The following is a 21,301-nucleotide window of genomic DNA, read 5'->3' on the forward strand; positions in this document are numbered from 1 at the left end:
CTCAAACCTTATCCAAAAATGAACTCATAATGGATTCTATACCTAAGTGTCAAATGTGAAAATAGAATATTGTAGGGCAGTGTGTCACCTTGCTGCTTAGCTGGGGAAGTGATCTGAGGGTCTGCTTACTCCAGTTACAGACTATCAGTCAGTTCTGCGGTTTTTCAGGCTCTCTTCTTACCCGTGCCCTCAGAGATCCCTGGGCGTTAGATTCCTGGTGTTCTGGGTCTGTATTTATGCTCTGCCAAGGAGTTTGGGGAAGGAGCAGAGATAAGTGCCTGTGTTCAATCCACCAGGTTGACTAGATTCATTGGTCTCATTCCAAACACATGTTTTGAACTTGCAAGACCTTCGAGTTTGAAGGCAGAATACAAGTTTTCTTCCTCCAATTCTATTTCACCGTTTTTTCTTCCTTCCTTTCCTTCCTTTATTTTCCTTACACAGAGTTGTAAAATAAAGAAAGCTACATAGCCATTTTTTTAAAAAAAATAGTTTTCTAGGGGCTTCCCTGGTGGCACAGTGGTTAAGAATGTGCCTGCCATTGCAGGGGACATGGGTTCGATCCCTGGTCTGGGAAGATCCCACATGCCGCTGCCACAAAGCAACTAAGCCCATGCGCCACAACTACTGAGCCTGCACTCTAGAGCCCGCAAGCCATAACTACTGAGCCCACATGCCACAACTACTGAAGCCTGTGCGCTCTAGGGCCCACATGCCACAACTACTGAGCCCACGTGCCACTACTGCTGCAGCCCGCACACCTAGAGCCTGGGCTCCGCAACAGAAGCCACCGCAATGAGAAGCCCGTGCAACAACAAAGAGTAGCCCCCACTCGCCGCAACTCAAGAAAGCCTGCGTGCAGCAACAAAGACCCAACGCAGCCAAAAATAAAAGTTTTTTTAAGTACATGGGTTCCAGATAATCAGGACACCAGCACAAGAAAGACAAAGGAAATCCTTGGTATGATGTGAAGAGAGATCTCAAACTGATAACTTTGAAGCAGGTCTGAGAAGTGGCCAGCCCAGATTGGAGCTATAGGAAAGGTCTCATCAGGAAACTGAAATTGGAAGATTATCTAAAGCATCTGTGCTGACTCAAAGAAATTCACACAACCCGGCAAGAATGTAGAGGTCAATTAGTCCTCAATAAGTACACAGAAAACTAGGTAAACAGCAACACAAGACAATTATCATCTCCAAGAGCAACACAGGATTATGGAGGAATGATGAAATACTACATGACTCAGCTGTGAAGAGCATTTACATAGTCATAATGGAAAGACTGAACATCAATCCAAACAAAACTGTGATTATCTCTGCAGTAGGAAAAGGGAGACTGAAAACATGTACATGGAATCAGGGCAAAGAATCATTTGGAAGAGAGCACAATCTTCATCTTCCATAGTGGAGGCCAAAATTAATGCTGAAAACTGAAGAATCAGGTGGTAGCAATATAAGCATGTTAGAGATACAGAGGGAAATAGCAAAAGATTTAGTTCAAAGAGTTAAAAGTGATAGCCTCAGGACAGCAGAAAATGGGGGAAAGGCTTTAAAAAAAAAATAACAATCCTGCTACTAATGTTTGACTCTTTAAAAATATATGCATGGGGGGCAACCCTGGTGGCGCAGTAGTTGAGGGTCCGCCTGCCGATGCAGGGGACACGGGTTCGTGCCCCGGTCCGGGAAGATCCCACATGCCGCAGAGCGGCTGGGCCCGTGAGCCATGGCCGCTGAGCCTGCGCGTCCGGAGCCTGTGCTCCGCAACGGGAGAGGTCACAACAGTGAGAGGCCCGCGTACCGGACAAGAAAAGAAAAGGAAAAAAAAAAAATACATATATATATATGCATGGGGTTTCCCTGGTGGCGCAGTGGTTGAGAATCTGCCTAACAATGCAGGGTACACTGGTTCGAGCCCTGGTCTGGGAAGATCCCACATGCCGCGGAGCAACTGGGCCCGTGAGCCACAATTGCTGAGCCTGCGCATCCGGAGCCTGTGCTCCACAACAAAAGAGGCCGCGATAGTGAGAGGCCCGTGCACCGCAATGAAGAGTGGCCCCCGCCTGCCGCAACTAGAGAAAGCCCTCGCACAGAAACAAAGACGCAACACAGCCAAAAATAAATAAATAAATAAAATTAAAATAAATAAAAATATATGCATGTACAGCTTTGATAAAAATAAAAATTAAATAAACTTTAAAAAATTAAAGCCTAAGAAGAAAAATAAGGGGAGGGGCAGAATAGTATAGGATCTGGAATCATGACGCTTAGAAATGGTTATATAAACTAAGGGTTTTTAAGTTTAAATGTACACACACACACACGCAACTTGGCACACATTAAGGCTGATTTCAGTTGTTTTACCTTCAGTTGTTCAGTTATTCTATATATCTAGTGGGTGCAGAATCAGAACCAACAATAAAGTTACATGGACAGTGAGGTCAGCTGTGCAAAGAAGAAATTTCTCATAACTACCTCAAAGTAGAGTTAACTGTCTCAGGAAGCAGTGAGTTCTCTGCTGACGGAGGTATTTAAGCAGAGCCTGAAAAAAACCACTCAGTGGACGTCATACCCTCGTAGGCTGGAATATAGGCCTCTAAGTCCCCACCAGCTGGGGGATTCTGTAAAAGGATTCCAGGTAATCATCTCCTTTGAATTAGTACCTTCTGAAGTGGGACTAGAAACACTGGTAGGTGAAGCAGCTGAGGTACTTAGGACACATTACAAATCAGGGACTTCCCTGGTGGTGCAGTGGTTAAGAATCTGCCTGCCAATGCAGGGGACAGGGGAACGAGCCCTGATCCGGGAAGATCCCATATGCCATGGAGCAACTAAGCCCGTGCGTCACAACTACTGAGCCCGTGCTCAAGAGCCCGCCAGTCGCAACTACTGAGCCCGCATGCTGCAACTATTGAAGCCGGCGTGCCTAGAGCCCATGCTCCGCAACAAGAGAAGCCACCGCAATGAGAAGCCCGCACACCGCAATGAAGTACAGTCTCCGCTCGCCACAACTGGAGAAAGCCCATACACAGCAACAAAGACCCAATGCAGCCAACGATAAATAATAAATAAGTTAATTAATTAAAAATATATTTTGGAGCAGATGAGATATAAAAAAAAGAGTAGAAGAGAAAATGCATGTCTGAGTGGGAGAAAGCTGGAAGAGAAACAAGCCATGGTGTGATGGGTGTTAAGAAATGAAGAATCCACTCTGGGTCCTGTGGTTTGATGGCGGTGGGACATTAAACAGGTCACAGTGCCCAGTTAGGTAAGAGACCTTAGGGCCATGGCAAGAGCACCTGGGCTTCCTGGCAGAGTGAAAGGGCAGAGACCTGCGGTTCAGTCACTAGATGCAGACGAGCTGCAAGAGAGCCACCTGAGATTAGAGAACAACAGCAAAGGGACACTTGATTTGTTCTACTTTAAATAAAGTTCCTAGAACCTAGTGCTATCAAAGAAAAAAAAAAATCACACCTCAGCTTCAACGTTGGTCATTTCAACGTGGAAATTAAAATATTAAACACATTATAGGTCCCATCTTTTTTACGGACCACCTCAAGAGTGTGACTTGTCCACAGGCTTCAGGGAAGCTTTATGTTATTTTCTACTCAAGGCCAGTATTTTTTCTTTCACTCTGTCTAATAAAATACTGTCATGACTACAGAGACAATAAATTTATCCCAAAGTTTACTAAACTCCATCCTTACCAGTTAAGAGCTGACATGGATCATACTTTAAAAAATGTCTACGTTCCCTCAGGACACTTTTGTAGTTCTAGTTCTTAGTTTTAAAACTTAGTTTGGAATCTACCAAGAAATTGTCAGTTATCAATTAAATACTGAAATTATCAGTATTTAATTAAGAAATTTAATTAAGAAATTATCAGTATTATGGGGTATTACTGTGTACCCCGTAAACTGTGTGACTTTTGGCTACTTAGGAAACAGACCCAGGTGAGCCCCAACACTCTGTGGATGCCCCTCCACCTCCCCTCCGTTAACTGACTGCACACTTCTAGACGGAAAGTCTCCTTCTTGGTTGAATCCAGTACTTAGCACCCCAAGCAGCGTACTGGTCAATAAATGCTGAACCGAACCAAAGCATGTGAGTAGCCTGGAATTTCCTCTTTATTCTACTAACATTCTTGATTTTCTTTTTTTCTTTTCAGTGCCTTCCCCTCACCCTGAGTACCAGTCACAGGCACGGGTCACTGCTGCAGGCTGCTCTTCACCCTTCTGGCCGCACTTTGAACAAAATAAGCAGGATTTGTAGCTCTACCCACACTGCTCCCAGGCAGGCATGAGAAGATGGGCCAGAAGAGCTTTCACTGTACATCCTGTACTGTGGGCCAGTAAAAAAAAAAAAAAGAAGGGGGGCACAGGTGGCAGCAGGAAATGTAAGCCTCTGTTCTTACAAATCTATTGACCAGGTCTGATGAGGCCCACTGGTCTCTAGCTTATGATGTGCTCTTTTTTTTCCTGACTGGCTAGTATTAATGTCTTACCAAGACTTCATTATAATGTGGGAACCCATGCTAACAAGTTCAGGTTCAAAATCACCAGAATTAACTTAAAACATTTCAAATAGTGGCTTAATTTTCAGGTTCATTCCCATTTCCTTCCATTGACAGGTTACCTTTGTTTTAATAGTAATTTTGACAAGAATCATTAGCATCATCAACTAAAATTCTAGTCTCTGAATACCCCATGCCCCCACCACATATATTCAATAAACATTTATTTGGGATCTATTATTTGAGTAGCCCCTGTAATATCACCTCTGTCCTGGATTCTTCCTCTAACAAGACAGTCAGCCTTTGATGCGCAGGTGCCATCTGCAGATGTCCATGTGGAATGCTGAGCAATAACTACAACTACGCCTGTAGTCTCTACCGCAGACCCCAGGCAAAAGGAGAAGAAGACCCCAAGCGCAGATGGCTGGTTCCCTCTCTAGCTGTTGGCCCAGCTGGCCTCACAGCAGTTCTATTCTGAAGTTCCAAAGTTGAAGGATCCTTTTGTAAACCCTTAACCTTCCCAACTTCTTGGAAATCTCAAACTACAAATCTGAGAAATTATTCACATGAAACGCTTTTACATTTTCCTAATATACTTGAGGGACTTGATACTCATCTACATTATTTTGCCAGTACTGGAAAGAACATGTTGAAGTTTGTGATGTGCTCAAACTCAGCTTCAAATCTGCTAATCGCTTCCGACTAAGGGTTACCTGATGAACAACATTCTTGCTACCACACTCACTTTTGTTCTCACTTGAGGAAATTGAGAAGGAATGTTTCAAGCACTGTTTCTCAAAGTGTGTCCTGTAGGAGAACAGTTCCTCAAGATGCAATGAAAAACAATAAATTTTAAGGACAAATGAATTGACTGAAGGTCAATTAAGCCAAGTTAAACTGGTTTCAGGTGTGGGGATGTAGAGCTTTTAAACAGGCTGATAAGCACTGTGGCTCCACAAATTGGGGGAGTGGGGTGGGTATGGAATGCGCAGGAACTTCCCAAACTTTTCTGACCTCAGATCCCCTTCTTGGAGTACCGTCTTGTAGCCCTGGTGCTACAGGAGCACATACTTGGGGAAACCCTGCTTACAGTATTCTTATATAAATGGGATGGCATGTGGAGCACCACCTACAGAGCAGAGAGCCTAGTGAGCAGTAGGTTATGGGGAAATGTTCCTTCCCCCCAGGAGGCTCCCTACCCTGTCTGCTTGTCACTACCACAACAGAAACGTGTGTTTACACTTGGTCTTGGTTTACTTTCTCAGATTAAACTATAAACCTTTAAAAATTATCACCAAAACTAGAATTGCATCTAATTTTAAAATGAAGTATCTTATTAAAATATTATTTCCATATCTTCATAACTGAAATCTACTTCTACCACCAATGTCCATTCCGAAATGTTTTTCTTGATGTAAAAGTAGGGCTAGTTTCAAAATATATTTAATATGCTAGACTTTAAAACTTGATGTTTTCAGAACTGTCTTCCAACACTTGAAGTTTTTAGAATTTATGAAAATACAAAATCACATGCAAAATCAGTTTGAAAACAACTGAGGTTTTAAAGTGCAGTTTGGTTCAAACAAACAAAAAAAAAACTCCAGCTTTGCTCCAGTGGTAAAAATCTCTGCCTTTGTAATTTGATCCCCATGTGCATGCAAATCATTTGTGCCAAAGTCTTCCAACTTCACCATGGCCATTTTCTTCACCCTTTCCTTTCTTACTGCTCTCCTGAGCCTTACTGATACTATTAAATAACGTTAGTATCAATTACATTAACCCTTTCAGAGGCCATGGGTCTCCAAAGACTAAATATATAAATATATATTCCTTATTAAAACTGTATTCTTGAGAATCTGAGTTATGGGGAAAGGACAGAATTGTGGTCACTTTTAGCAAACTTACTGCCATGATAGACTTGTTCAGACTTAAGTTCTTAGAAGAAAATGCAGAAGGGCCCAGGAGGAAATGCACAGCAGTTAAGGGTCCCAGGAGTCTTCAGTTTATAACCACCGCTTATACAGACCCTGCTGCAAATTCTTACATTCTTATCTCTGGTTTAGGGTGCACTGACTGAAAACCAACACCCACCCCACCCAAACACACATACACTTTAAAGCCAGAGTAAATAGTACACACAGTCTCTGAATTTCAGTGACAGAAACGTGGTATCTAGGCTACATTTAATATACTATTTAAATATAGCTCTCAGTACAGCAGAAGGAAGGGAATGCATTGCAGCAGGAAACGCACATTTTGAACTACCCCAGGCTTTACACTACTTTGGGGGCCTTGGGGCAAGCTGCCCAAGCTTCTGCGCCTCAGATTCCCCTTTTTTTTTTCAACTGAAGTATAGTTGATTTACAATGTTATGTCAGTTTCAGGTGTACAGCAAAGTGATGCAGAACACATATATATATTCTTTTTCAGATCCTTTTCCATTATAGGTTACAAGATATTAAATATAGTTCACTGTGCTATACAGTAGGTCCTTGTTAATATATCTTATTTATAGTCGTGTGTATATGTTAATACCATACTCCTAATTTATCCCCTCCCCCTTCTCCCTTTGGTAACCATAAATTTATTTTCTATGTCTGTGAGTTTATTTCTGGTTTGTAAATAAGTTCATTTGTATCACTTTTTTTCTAGATTCCACATATAAGTGATATAATGATATTTGTCTTTCTGTCTGATTACTTCACCTAATATGATAATCTCTAGGTCCATCCATGTTGCAGCAAATAGAGCCTCAGTTTTTTTGTTTTTTTCTTTTTTGGCCACACTGTGGAATCTTAGGGATTCCACAGGGATTGAACCCGGGCTCCAGGCAGTGGAAGCACCGAGTCCTAACCACTGGACTGCCAGGGAATTCCCAAGCCTTAGTTTTTTAATCAGTAAAATGGGGCTAACACTGATACCCATCTCAGAGTTGCAAGAATCAAATGAAATTTATTCTATGAGGGCAGACAACTAGGGAATGAAAGCAGGGAAAACCCAGTGGTCTGCTCTCATATTCCATGCCCTTTCCTTCCCCTGGGAGACCACCCATCCTTACAGCATCTCCTTTATGCATATGACTTAGAACATTTTCTGAAATCCAGTTCTGGATCTTCAACTGCCTATGGGAAATTGCTACATGGAGTATTAATATCATCTCAAACTCAGTTCACACAAAATTAAATTCATCTTCCCCTCCCCATATTCTAGTCTCCATCTCAACTCCCATGTCTGTCAATTATAATACCCTTCTTCCATTATACAGTATTCTAAACCGGTTTTATCCCTCTCCGTTATCCCACATATCCAGATTAAGTCAGGAGAATCTGTCCTATTTCAATTCTATAATGTCTCTTCTGTTTCCCATTTACACTGTTGGTTCAAGTTACTGAACGGTTTCCAGGGTGGCCTGTTTCCCTTTCTCTGGCTTCAGGCATAGGCAAGGCTCCGATTACTCCTTACACAGCTCTGAAAAACCCTCCATGGCTGCCCATTTCTCTCCCCTTGGAATAGTAGTCTTCCCTACATGTTACATTTCTCTTTATTCTGGCAAGGTCTCCTTTCCAAATGGACACGCAGTCAGTTAAAGGCTTCCTTGCCTTTGTTCGAGCTGTTCCTTTCACTGAAATGTCCTCTCTTGTCCCTGCTTTATACTAAAATCTGTCTATCCTCCCACATTTTCTAAACCCATCCTTCAAAGCCAAATCAAGGATGATTTTCAGGAAGCCCACTCTCCAACTAGTCCATCCTTTCTTAACTTCTCCAGTAAACTCCTAACCATCCAATTTAGCCTCTCCTTATTGCTGTTCATTTCACCCTTAACACTCATCTTCCAGACACAGTTTAAAATTTTTGGAAGTCGAGGTCCCTTTTCCAAAACCCAAACACAGGATTTTTTTAGGGGGGTATTAATGGGTAGGAGAACATCTAAGAGCCTTAGTTTACATTAATATCATAATGTCTAAGATATTTTCATGGGGTGTGCAGTTTGCTACAAGCCTGTGAGATAGGTGTTATTATTGTTCCCATTTTACAGCTGGGGAAAATGAGGCACAAAATGTTAAAGAATTTGAAACCCACAGCCAACATCGTCCTCAATGGTGAAAAACTGAAACCATTTCCACTAAGATCAGGAACAAGACAAGGTTGCCCACTCTCACCACTCTTATTCAACATAGTTTCGGAAGTTTTAGCCACAGCAATCAGAGAAGAAAGGGAAATAAAAGGAATCCAAATCGGAAAAGAAGAAGTAAAGCTGTCATTGTTTGCAGATGACATGATACTATACACAGAGAAACCTAAAGATGCTACCAGAAAACTACTAGAGCTAATCAATGAATTTGGTAAAGCAGCAGCATACAAAATTAATGCACAGAAATCTCTGGCATTCCTATACACTAATGATGAAAAACCTGAAAGTGAAATCAAGAAAACACTCCCATTTACCACTGCAACAAAAAGAATAAAATATCTAGGAACAAACCTAAGGAGACAAAAGACCTGTAGGCAGAAAATTATAAGACACTGATGAAAGAAATTAAAGATGACACAAATAGATGGAGAGATATACCATGTTCTTGGATTGGAAGAATCAACATTGTGAAAAATGACTCTACTACCCAAAGCAATCTACAGATTCAATGCAATCTCCATCAAACTACCACTGGCATTTTTCACAGAACTAGAACAAAAAATTTCACAATTTGTATGGAAACACAAAAGACCCTGAATAGCCAAAGCAATCTTGAGAACGAAAAACGGAGCTGGAGGAATCAGGCTCCCTGACTTCAGAGTATACTACAAAGCTACAGTAATCAAGACAGTATGGTACTGGCACAGAAACAGAAATATAGATCAATGGAACAGGATAGAAAGCCCAGAGATAAACCCACGCCCATATGGTCACCTTATCTTTGATAAAGGAGGCAGGAATGTACAGTGGAGAAAGGACAGCCTCTTCAATAAGTGGTGCTGGGAAAACTGGACGGCTACATGTAAAAGTATGAGATTAGACCACTCCCTAACACCATACACAAAAATAAGCTCAAAATGGATTAAAGACCTAAATGTAAGGCCATAAACTATCAAACTCTTAGAGGAAAACATAGGCAGAACACTCTATGACATAAATCACGCAAGATCCTTTTTGACCCACCTCCTAGAGTAATGGAAATAAAGACAAAAATAAACAAATAGGACCTAATGAAACTTCAAAGCTTTTGCACAGCCAAGGAAACCATAAACAAGACCAAAAGACAACACTCAGAATGGGAGAAAATATTTGCAAATGAAGCAACTGACAAAGGATTAATCTCCAAAATTTACAAGCAGATCATGCAGCTCAATAACAAAAAAACAAACAACCCAATCCAAAAATGGGCAGAAGACCTAAATAAACATTTCTCCAAAGAAGATATACAGACTGCCAACAAACACATGAAAGAATGCTCAACATCATTAATCATTAGAGTAATGCAAATCAAAACTACAATGAGATATCATCTCACACCAGTCAGAATGGCCATCATCAAAAAATCTAGAAACAATAAATGCTGGAGAGGGTGTGGAGAAAAGGGAACACTTTTGTACTGCTGGTGGGAATGTGAATTGGTACAGCCACTATGGAGAACAGTATGAAGGTTCCTTAAAAAACTAAAAATAGAACTACCATATGACCCAGCAATCCCACTACTGGGCATATATCCTGAGAAAACCATAATTCAAAAAGAGTCATGTACCAAAATGTTCATTGCAGCTCTATTTACAATAGCCAGGAGATGGAAACAACCTAAGTGTCCATCAGCGGATGAATGGATAAAGATGTGGCACATATATACAACGGAATATTACTCAGCCATAAAAAGAAACGAAATTGAGCTATTTGTAATGAGGTGGATGGACCTAGAGTCTGTCATACAGAGTGAAGTAAGTCAAAAAGAGAAAGACAAATACCGTATGCTAACACATATATATGAAATTTAAGAGAAAAATAATGTCATGAAGAACCTAGGGTAAGACAGGAATAAAGACACAGACCTACTAGAGAAATGTACTTGAGGATATGGGGAGGGGGAAGGGTAAGCTGGGACAAAGCGAGAGAGTGGCATGGACATATATACACTACCAAAGGTAAAATAGATAGCTAGTGGGAAGCAGCAGCATAGCACAGGGAGATCATCTCGGTGCTTTGTGACCACCTAGAGGGGTGGGATAGGGAGGGTGGGAGGGAGGGAGACGCAAGAGGGAAGAGATATGGGAACATATGTATATGTATAACTGATTCACTTTGTTATAAAGCAGAAACTAACACACCATTGTGAAGCAATTATACTCCAATAAAGATGTAAACACACACACACACACACAAAATGCTAGAGAATTTGGCCCAAATAACCCAGCTGGTGACAGAGCCATTCGGTCTGGCTATACAGCCCACACTCCTGCCAGTACAAGATGGTGTTTAATTCTCAGATTCTAATATCCTTTTAGAGCAGCAGTAGGGAAAGGATTTCTTTAAAGGATGGCAGAAGGCTACTTACCCATTAAGGGAGGATCATTTAGTTGGGTATGGTGAAATGAGACACATATAGCAGACTAAATTCAACTGAATTTTATATTAAGAAAATTTTACATCAGCAATATTATGCTTAAACTATTTTGCTACTACAAATAATGCCACATGTAATGTCATCTAGCATTTAGTATACTTTTGGATTACTAAAGGGTGTCAACTTTTTTATGGCTTTCAATGTATGTCATCAAACAGTGTCCCAAGAGGGTCATACCATTTATTCAGCAAATCAATAAAGTATACTTGAGTTGAAACCACATGAGCAATTAATATTATTCTGTTAACTACCAAAGTTACAGACGAAAGTGGTGTCTATGTACCCTTAATTTGATTTGATTATTAGCAAGACTGAACATATTTACATATTAGTTTACTAATTCTCCTTCTGTAAAGAAGCAATTTTTATACTGTGAGAGCTCTTTACATCATAGAGGTATTCTAAATAATGATGTGAATCTTCAGTTTTACTATTGCTATACCAAAAAACAAAAACAAAAAAAACCAAAATTAAACAGGAGGAAAAAAGACACTCTCTTTCTCCTCTTCTATGCTAGTATATTCCACTCAGTATTACGGCCCCTTAAGTGCATCAGGTAGGGGTAGAAAGAAAAGGGACGAAAAAGAAAACTTTAGGGGAAAGGAGGGAAAAAGAAAGAAAAAATGAGTACCAATCGGACAGAGATAAACACACAAAGAAGTGAGAAGAGATAGAAAAGGAAATTGAGAGCTTGAAAGGGAAGAGGTTATAGTAACCCCCAAGGTTCTCTTGGGTCTCCCTGGTTGTGGGAAAACTGATTACCTACTTAACCATTATTCCAACCTTAAATGCTCTTCTTTATCCAGAAGCTATGCTTCCCTCAGAATGGGAAAGAAGCAGTGGGGGTGGGGAAAGAGAAAGACGGGGATTCAGCAGTGGCTAGAGCAGTAGCACTGGGGAAATAGGAAGATAACTGTGTGACTTTCAACTATGAACTGTGAGGTTTTATAATGAAGCTATAAACAAAATGTTAGGAAACACCATACAAGTGTGATCTTATAGGCAGAAGAAAATGACAAAACTATGTAAGCAGATACCATTGGCTGCCTACTCAGTCACCACTCTCCCCAACACCCCCAAGCCTTAGTGGCGGAGTCCTAATTTCGCTCTGGTATTGCTCCACCCTCCACTTGACTCAGAGGGAAATCCTGGTTAGTCTAATCCAATCAGAGTGCCCTTGCCTCCCCCTTGCTAGAGATTGTTTAGGGATGAGTATGCAGCCCTCCCTAACTCCTACTGAAAGAAAAAGCACTGGAGATTGGCAGATCGGCGTGAGTCTGTCAGAGTCACATCCATCTTGGGATCACAAGGGGAGCTAAGTGAGGGAAAAACTAACTTCCTTAAATGACAAAAAGAGACAACTCAGGTCCTTGTTGACATCATCAAGCCACTGAATTAACCAAGCTGGAAGCCACCCTACCACGCAACTTATAAGAGGTAGTAAGTTTTCCTTAATGTATTAGCTATTTAGATTTAAGGTTTTTCATTTCTTAAAGCTGAATCATCCTTAAGTGATTCATAATGAAAAATCTTACTAGATCATTATCATTACCATTATCATAATGCTACCAAAAAAAAAAAAGCAAACTTTAATACCTTCCCTGCTACTTGAACATCTTGAAGTAAACATATATTTTCAATTTTTCCATCTTTTTGCTGTTTTCCTTATTTTACATTATACAAATGTATCCAGAAATCAAACATGTCTGTTCAGCAATCTTCAGCGTATCTCGCAACCTTAAAAATTAGGATAAAAATAGCTTTTAATAGTTTCCTTACTAAATAAATGTCTAAATATTTGATTGCAGGATGTTATAGAGAGCAGCTAAAAAAAAGTAATATTATTAAAAAAATTCCAGTAGTTTATCAACCAAATGTTTTTTTAAGTAAATCTTACTATACAGCTGATATGAAATCAGAGAGGAGTCCATCAGGGGAAAAAAAACACCCCCTAACTTACACCTCTACAAGTACACATGCTTCACACAGGAGACGTATACCTGCAACAGACAAGCTGCTTAAGACAGCTGCTAAAACTTCTGTTGAGAATCTTCTTCGAAAGTATTTGTCCTTTTATGGAATTCCCTGGCGGTCCAGTGGTTAGGGCTCAGTGCTTTCACTGCCTGGGCCTGGGTTCAATCCCTGGTGGGGGAACTAGGATCCTGCAAGCCGCCAGGCACCGTCAAAAAAAAAAAAGTATTTGTCCTTTAAAAAAAATTTTTTTACACTGAAGCCCTTAGCTTCTTATTTTTCTTTTTAATTAATTTATTTATTTTTGGCTGTGTTGGGTCTTCGTTTCTGCACGCGGGCTTTCTCTAGTTGCGGCAAGTGGGGGCTACTCTTCGTTGCGGTGCGTGGGCTTCTCATTGCAGTGGCTTCTCTTTGTTGCGGAGCAGTCTCTAGGTGCACAGGCTTCAGTAGTTGTGGCACGTGGCTCGCGGGTTCTAGAGCGCAGGCTCAGTAGTTGTGGCACATGGGCTTAGTTGCTCCGTGGCATGTGGGATCTTCTGGGACCAGGGCTCGAACCCGTGTCCCCTGCATTGGCAGGCAGATTCTTAACCACTGCGCCACCAGGGAAGTCCCTAAAATTTTTTTATATTGAATTTTATTTATTTTTTTTTATAAGTAACTACTTTTCGTTTTTTAAAAATTTCTTGCTTTTATTTTTTTGGCTGGGTCGGGTATTAGTTGTGGCACACAGGGTCTTTGTCAGTGTGCGGGCTTCCCTCTAGTTGCGGCGTGCGGGTTCTCTCTCTAGTTGTGGCGCACGGGCTCCAGAGCGCGTAGGCTCTGTAGTTTGCGGCACGTGGGCTCTCTCCTTAAGGTGCTCGAGCTCAGTAGTTGTGGCATGTGGGTTTAGTTGCCCCCCGGCATGTGGGATCTTAGTTCCCTGCAGGGATCGAACCCATGTCCCCTGCATTGGAAGGTGGATTCTTTACCAGTGAACCACCAGAGAAGTCCCTATATTGAATTTTAAAACATCAGAGTCACTACGGTTGGAGTTTATCCACATCCATCCATGAAAGGAAAGAGATTTGAACAAATTCACTAATTTGTTCCAATATTTCACGAGCACCTACCAGGTACCAGGTACCAACTAAGCACAGAGAATAACAGCAATGAACAAAGCAGTCATGGTCCCTCTCCTCATCAACTCAGTCTAGACCAGGGGTTAGTAAACATTTTCCCTAAGAGCCACAGAATAAATGTTTACACTTGCAGGCCATAAGGTCTCTGTCACAACTAACCACTCAACTCTGCCACTGTAGCATAAAAGCAGCTATAGACAATGTATAAATGAATGCATGTGGTTTTATCAATAAAGCTTTATTTGTAGACAATGAAATTCAAATTTATATAATTTTTATGAAATAAATTTCTCATGTAAAATTCTTCTTTTGATTTTTTCCCCCCATTTAAATATATAGATACCATTTTTAGCATTCTTAGCTTGCAAGCCATACAAAAACAGGTAGCTGGCCAGATCTGGCCCATGGGCTGTAGTTTTGCCAACTCCTAGTCTAGACATTAACTGCATATTGCTTTAGGTGTTCGTAGGGAAAATACATAAGGCTGTGAGAACTTAATGAGGAGACATGGCCTGGTTTGAAGGATCAAGGAAGCCTTTTCCAAACAAGTGACTCTGAGGCTGAAACTTAAAGGATGAGTATCAGGCAGCCAAAGGCCAGGGAGAAAAGCAAAGAGCCTTCCCCAAAAGTGAAAAACATGTGCAAAAGCTCTAAAAGAAGAATACAGTCTCCTGAAGAATCTGTGAGGTTGGAGCGAGCACAGAGAGTAAGGAGCAGCATGGTACAAGAAGACAATGATGCTGAAGAGAGATGGAGACCAGCCCATGCAGCACTGTTGGCTAGGGTCAGTGATTCTGGTCTTTGTCCTAAGAGCAATCAGAAACCATTAAAGGGTTTCAAGTAGGTGGGGGACACAATCCCCACACAGCTTTGGATTTTTTTAAAGAGATCACTAAGACTGCGGTGTGGAGAAAAATTAGAAGGAAGCATGAATGAATATGGGGAGATATGGAAGCAAGGTTCTGGCCAGAGATGACAGAAGCTTAAACTAGGGGGCTGGTAGTGGAGTTTAGAAGGCAAAAGAGGCAAGATATGGTGGCCAGGTATGGAATAATGAGAGGCAGGTTTCCTATGTGCCTCGGTTTTCCAGTTTCCACACCAGGATACTGGTATCATTCAGTGAACCAAAGATACTGAAAAAGATGTGTGTGTATGTGCCTACAAATTTTGAGTTCAGTTTTGACACGCTGAGTTTGAGTTGCCTACAAGACATTCTAGTGGAAGTGCTAAGTATAGCTCAGAGGCCAGGAAAAAATTGGTTTCAGTTCAGTAGTTCAGTTTGGGAATTGTCAGCATATGTACTGTAACTGAAACCAGAGAAGGAGATGGAATTATCTAAAGAAAGGGTGTGTAAGAGTGGGTTTTAACCTTGGCAGAACATGAAAATCACCAGGGGAACTTTAAAAAATACCCCTGGATCAATGACATCAGAACCTCCGAAAGGAGGACCCAGGAATCCGTGTTTTTACAAGTTCTCTAAGTGTTTCTTATGTGGAGCCAAGGTTACAAAGATAAGAAGACTTAAGACATTAAGAATTAATACTAACTATAGAAAGCTCAAGAGATTAAGTGACTAAGTAGGTTTCTAGTCCTAGCTACCTCATAATGTATCTCTCTGACCTTAGACTACTTCTTATCTCTACATTCTAGTTTAGCTCAATAGAAAAGAGAGATAGTAGGCCTAGTTTATCTCTAATAAAGATAAACTAGAGCTCCCCAAATCTGAGCCAAATTATGAAATTGAAATATTTACTTCTTCTTTTTTTTTGGGGGGGGGGGGGGTTGGGGAGGAAGGAGACAGTAAAATAGCTACTAACCAATTACCTGTAATAGAATAGAGAATATATTTCTATAAATAAATGTCCTTCAAGCCAATAACATTTCTAAATGATAGGATTAACACATCAGATAGTATTTGGTAGTATTTGTTAAGCCTGGGAACTTTTTAACTGGACTAGTTTTGCTGTACCACATTATGTCGTTCTCCAGCTAGTAACTGCAGCAAGTTCAAAAAGGCATGACTTTAACTTGGACATTCCTTAATTCAAAATGTTATTGAGTGGACCTTTTCTAAAGATAAAATGAACTGCAATTTATGATATGGGAAGCATGTATGTGAACGCAGAAAGAAAAGCACAGGACTCACATTCAAAAGACCTGGGGTAAAGTTTGGATGGATCCCTTAGTAGCTCTGAGACTTCAGCCAAGTCTCAACTAATGTCCAAGTCTCAACTGCCTCCCCTGTAAAACGGAAGTAAAGTCAACTTCAGAGTTACTAGAGAAATTAAAACATGAAAATGGCTGTGAAAAATAGGTATACAAAAAGTCTCACCATTTTTACATTACTTTCCAGCCAATTTTAATATTAACTTTGACTTACATTATTTGGAGGAATGGATCTTCTATGCTAATAGCATAGTATTCAGAAGAAGAAGAAAAAAATAAATTGTCTTCATGCTGTGTTTTTTTTAATTCCAGTTAGAGCAGGTCTACTTCGCTGGACAGTCTTCAAATTTCATTTTTACCCTCTGACTTCAAAGTTCACAAAGCAGAAGGAGACTACAGTACTAATAAAATTCTGTCAAAGAACAGTTAACATTCTCAAAAGTTAACCAGTATTTGTGATCCACTTGATTGTTTTTCATTACTCCTGAGACAAGATATGAGAGCTAGGAAAACACAGTTAAATACTTAGCTCTCAATTTGAAGACATGGGACGAGACCAGAGACAAGACCAATCTCTCCTAAAGTCAGAGAGATATGAGGGGCAGTTTGTTCAATTAGAAAGATTCCCCTCCATCCCTCTCACAATTTCTAAGGTTAGAACCAAAGGACACAGAACTTCAGAGCACTTGCGAAATCTCCTGGCCTCCACAGCGCTGCTGTGAGAAATGATGATCTAGCCATTAACGACAAAGACTTTTGGCAATTTGCTAAGTAATCCTTCAAAAGCCTCCTTCATTCAAACTGGTTTGTCAATGGGAAAGAACATTTCATAAATCTGAAGATTTACAACTGAACTTTGAAGTTTAACATTACAAGAATAGAAATTATGTCAGGTTATAACAGAATAAACGAATTATGGAGAGTTGGGAATAAATTTTAAGAATCTTAGGGAGGATTAGTGCTGTAAAAAGAAACTCATGACTATCTCACTTTTATGTTCTCTTCAAAGAGATTTTTAGGCAAAGGCTATCATGTATTGGCTTGTGTTGAGCAACTACTAATATTAGCAAGTAACTTGTAGTGGCCACAAATAAAAAAAATAAGAGTTCTATAAGAGTTCTATAAATATATCTAAGAGTTCTTAAGATTCTTAGAAACACATATCTGATACTGCATAAATAATTTTGCCAATAATTTCCTCCTTCAACAGTAAAATACAAGTAAGTATAGAATGTGATGCTTTTCTTTTATCTAAATCCAAAAACAGGATAATTATTTTGATGCCAAATTATGATAACCAGACACTGACAAGAAAATGAAAATAATACCAGAACAGACTACAAGAGATGAAGCAGTTTGGAAGTCAATAAACTCTTTTATGAGAGTCTACAACATAGCAAGAGACTATGAGGGAAAATAAATTATATGTATTTCAAAAGTGAATTCCTACTACAAAGAGGAAACACACTATATTTACATTGATAAAACCTGCCAGGGCTTGAAAGTTGCTGATGATACCACTGAGAAAAGCTAAACTGAACTGCAGATTACCTCAAAGTGCATTGTTTTGATGTGCTGTGCAGGTTATCGTTAGAGTTTGCAGACAAGCTCTTTTAAGATGTTATAGCCACTGCTCCAACTAAAAAATAAGCACTGAGCAGAGCACCAGGAGAAAAGAAAAAACCTGCTCAATTTTGCAAACTGATGGTACCACTGACAGAATAGGAAGGAATGTGGGAAAAGCAGGTGAATTTTAACTTAGTTGAAATTTGAGCTTTGAAGAGGGTGGCGTGGTGGCATTACTCAACCAGCTCATGGAAGTAAAACAGCACATAGTTCGGGGCTGGATTCATATTAAACGTTACTCGCCAGCCAAATGTTCAAATGTTCCAATCTGTGTATCTATATTCTCTTCATTGACTACTGCTGAGCAACTTATTATGTACAAGGTATAGTGAGGCACTGCAATGGATACAAACATGTGGAAAATAAAAACAGTTCCTATACTCAAGAAGTTTACAATTCAGTAGAAGGGATGAAAGAAACATTCTGCCTGAAAATACAATTGAGGCCTCTAAGAAAGGTTCAAAGTGATGTGGAGGTTCACATTTAGAGAAGATGTGCAGCTGCATCCCTATTTTGTTTCAACACAACTCATACAGATACTATATTATCCTAACTGGTGATGCTACTGAAAGGAGCATTAAAATGCAGCAGATTGGTAACATTTCACAAATTAAGAATGATGCCAAAATCTCAAATAAGCAAAAAAAAAAAATGATGACCAGCTCTTTGGCACGAAACCTCAATGCTCCACTTACACTACAAGTCCCTAAAGCTGCTGTTGATTGGTTATAGGAATCCACAGAAAAAAAAATGCACCCTTCGGAGTGCATGACATGCATCTTGTCTGTAGAGCACAGCATGAAGGAAACAGTGGCTGCAAGAGGAGGAAGAAGAAAGGAAAATATATGGGACAGCATTCTGAAAAGTAAGATGTGGAGCTAGTCAAATGCCAGACCTGTTAAGCAGAGCTTTGGTCCAGCATCCATCCCTTCCAAATTTAATTGATTAAACACTGAACAAGCCATCCATAAACTATCCAATACCATCTTAAAGGCATTTCATCTCCAAAAGAGGATGCAAAATAACCCAATTCTTAAAAGAAAGGCAACAGGAAAGATATCTTTTTGGTGAAAATAATATTTAAGTAAATATTAGACGAATAGCACCCAAGTAGATTCCTCCCTCTCCCCCAAAATCTCTGACCAGTTGAAAGGTACTGTGTGATTCCACACCTTTATCTGTTAATATGAAAACTGTGGTCTATCGACCTCTCCTTCCTAACACCACTACATATAGTTTTTCTCTGTTATTCTAACTGAACAGGAAGGTTTAACTAACTAAACCAGTCAGCCCTGACTATGATCCTAATAGGAAAAGAAAAAAAAAATCAAAAAGAGTAAGCAAACACCCAAAAAAGAAGTAGACAAATAGGATGGATACTTAATAAAACATAAATGTCCTCCATTCATCTGCAATTCTAGTCATTTTCTAACAGATCTCAGATTTTCAGAACAAGTATGCAGGTTATTTAAAACTGAGTTATATATAGTCATTTAGAAGCAGCAAAACACTTCTGGCATTATCACAGATGCTAGATCTCTGAAGGAATTTTTTTTTCCAAACTAGCATTTTTCTTCACCAAGAACGGACCAGCCTTTATTTCTAAAAACAAGAGCCCTTGTGTCCCCCCAAAAAAAACAAATCAAAGACCACAATTACATTCTACACTAATGAAACTGTGAGATTACATCCCAGGCGTTGTCAGAGCCTATTTTTCATACACCACCACCAGACAGTTTGATGCAGTATTCCTGATTGCTTTTTATCGTATTTGTAAATACACTCACTAATCCACTAAATTAGGTAATTTACAAACAGGTCCTCTTAGTTATTAGTGGCCAGCAGTCAAGTCCTATTACGTTTGATCCTTATACAGTTGTCTAAACATTTCTATCCAGGTTAAGGGCTCGGATCGGCAAAAGAGAGGGAGGTTAGCGAAATCTGGATGGGGGCAGGGAAGAAGCTGGGAGAAATCTCTGCATCTCAGCCCTCAGCGACAACACTCAGCCAGTGCACACAGAAAAACTAAATTCGGCACCTCTTCCTCCTGTTACACTGGCAACAAAGAGGGAGTCTCCGTAACGATCCCGTCACCCACCAGGTGCCCAATCTCCTTCTCAGCCCAATCCCCGCGCTCCCGCAGGGGCCTCGGGGTGCGAAGAGGCCGCGGTGCCCGGGGTCAAGGCACAAAGGGGGGATGGGATGGGGTGGGAAGCGAACGGCTAGAATCGGGGAAGCGGGTCGGAGAAGGGCTCTGGGATCCGCTTAAACACTTGAACCCGGACGGGAGGCGGCGGGCAAGAGAAAAGGGACAGAATATCTACGAGCAGAAACTGTAATAAGGTGGGAGAGGGGTGAACAGCCCATACTGGGGGTACTCCTCCAGGGAGCACAGAAAATAGTCTGTGGATGGGGAAGGGGAAGACTCCAAGGAGGTAGGAAGAGAGGAACCAGGCCCGGAAGACGAGGGAAGGGGGTGCCACCAGGGGCAGAGAGCAGACGCCCTTATTGCCTCTACCTGCGGGCTGGCGGGACGGGCCGCTCAGGTGTTACTGGGAGGAGGCGGCCAAGTCGGCAAGGGGCTGGGCAGAGCTAGGGGCGCCCTGGGGGCCGCGCAGAGGCGCCTGCGAATCGGCAGCCCTGGGAGCCAGCGCGGGGGCATCTTCGGGACAGGGGGAGGCGGGAGAGGGAGGCGGGAGTGGGGGTCTCTGGAGTGCACGGTGGGTTGAGGGGACGCTCGCAGGTAGTGGGAGGCTGCGGGCGCCCGCGGCACGCGCGGGGAGGCATCCGGGCGGGCGGCCGGGAGGCGGGAGCCCCTCACCTGCGCGGCTGAGGAGGCGGAGTTGCAGCAGCCCATGGCGGGGCCGGAGGAGCCCGGAGGCGGCGCCGGGCGCGCAGCTACGCCCCGGAGCCCCTCGGCATGCGAGCCGGCGGGCGCCCGGGGAGGGCGCGGCCTGGCTCCGCACGGCTCGGCGGCGGCGGCGGCGGCGGCTCGGGCGGCGGCGGGTACTCAGGAGGCGGCGCGGCTCGGGGCGGGCGCCGACCACATCCCCCGGCGGCGGCGGTAGTGGCTGCGCGGCTCCCGCTCCGCTCCTGCTGCTGCAGCTGCTCCCCAGCGGAAAGGGGCGGGCGGCGGCGGCGGCGCCTCCCCCTGTCCCCCGCCTCCGGCCTCCCGCGCCCAGTCCCTCTCCGGCTCCCTCTCCCCGGCCGCCGCCTTCTCAGCGCCGCGCGCTTCTCCCATCAGACTCCCCGCCCCCAGTGCAGCGCCGCGCGGGCGGCCGGGCGAATGCGGCCAAAACGAGG

At 42.0% G+C, this 21,301-nt stretch overlaps 1 protein-coding gene across 6 annotated transcripts in view; it reads right to left on the reverse strand.

Moving 5' to 3' along the window:
* Positions 1-21,070, reverse strand: part of SLC44A1 (solute carrier family 44 member 1) — a 214,451-nt gene extending 193,381 nt beyond the window's left edge. For all 6 annotated transcript variants that reach the window (XR_003432562.1, XM_027105319.1, XM_027105321.1 and 3 more), the window contains exon 1: positions 20,820-21,070. Coding sequence is in view for 5 of the 6 variants with exons in the window: in XM_027105319.1 (XP_026961120.1) it covers positions 20,820-20,855 (36 nt within the window). In the remaining variant the exon portion in view is untranslated. The remainder of the gene's footprint in view (positions 1-20,819) is intronic.
* Between the last annotated feature and the right edge of the window lie 231 nt (positions 21,071-21,301).

This window comes from Aethalodelphis obliquidens, unplaced genomic scaffold (genome assembly GCF_003676395.1).
Source record: "Aethalodelphis obliquidens isolate GAN/ISIS:26980383/991018 unplaced genomic scaffold, ASM367639v1 scaffold7, whole genome shotgun sequence".
Classification (NCBI taxonomy): domain Eukaryota; kingdom Metazoa; phylum Chordata; class Mammalia; order Artiodactyla; family Delphinidae; genus Aethalodelphis; species Aethalodelphis obliquidens.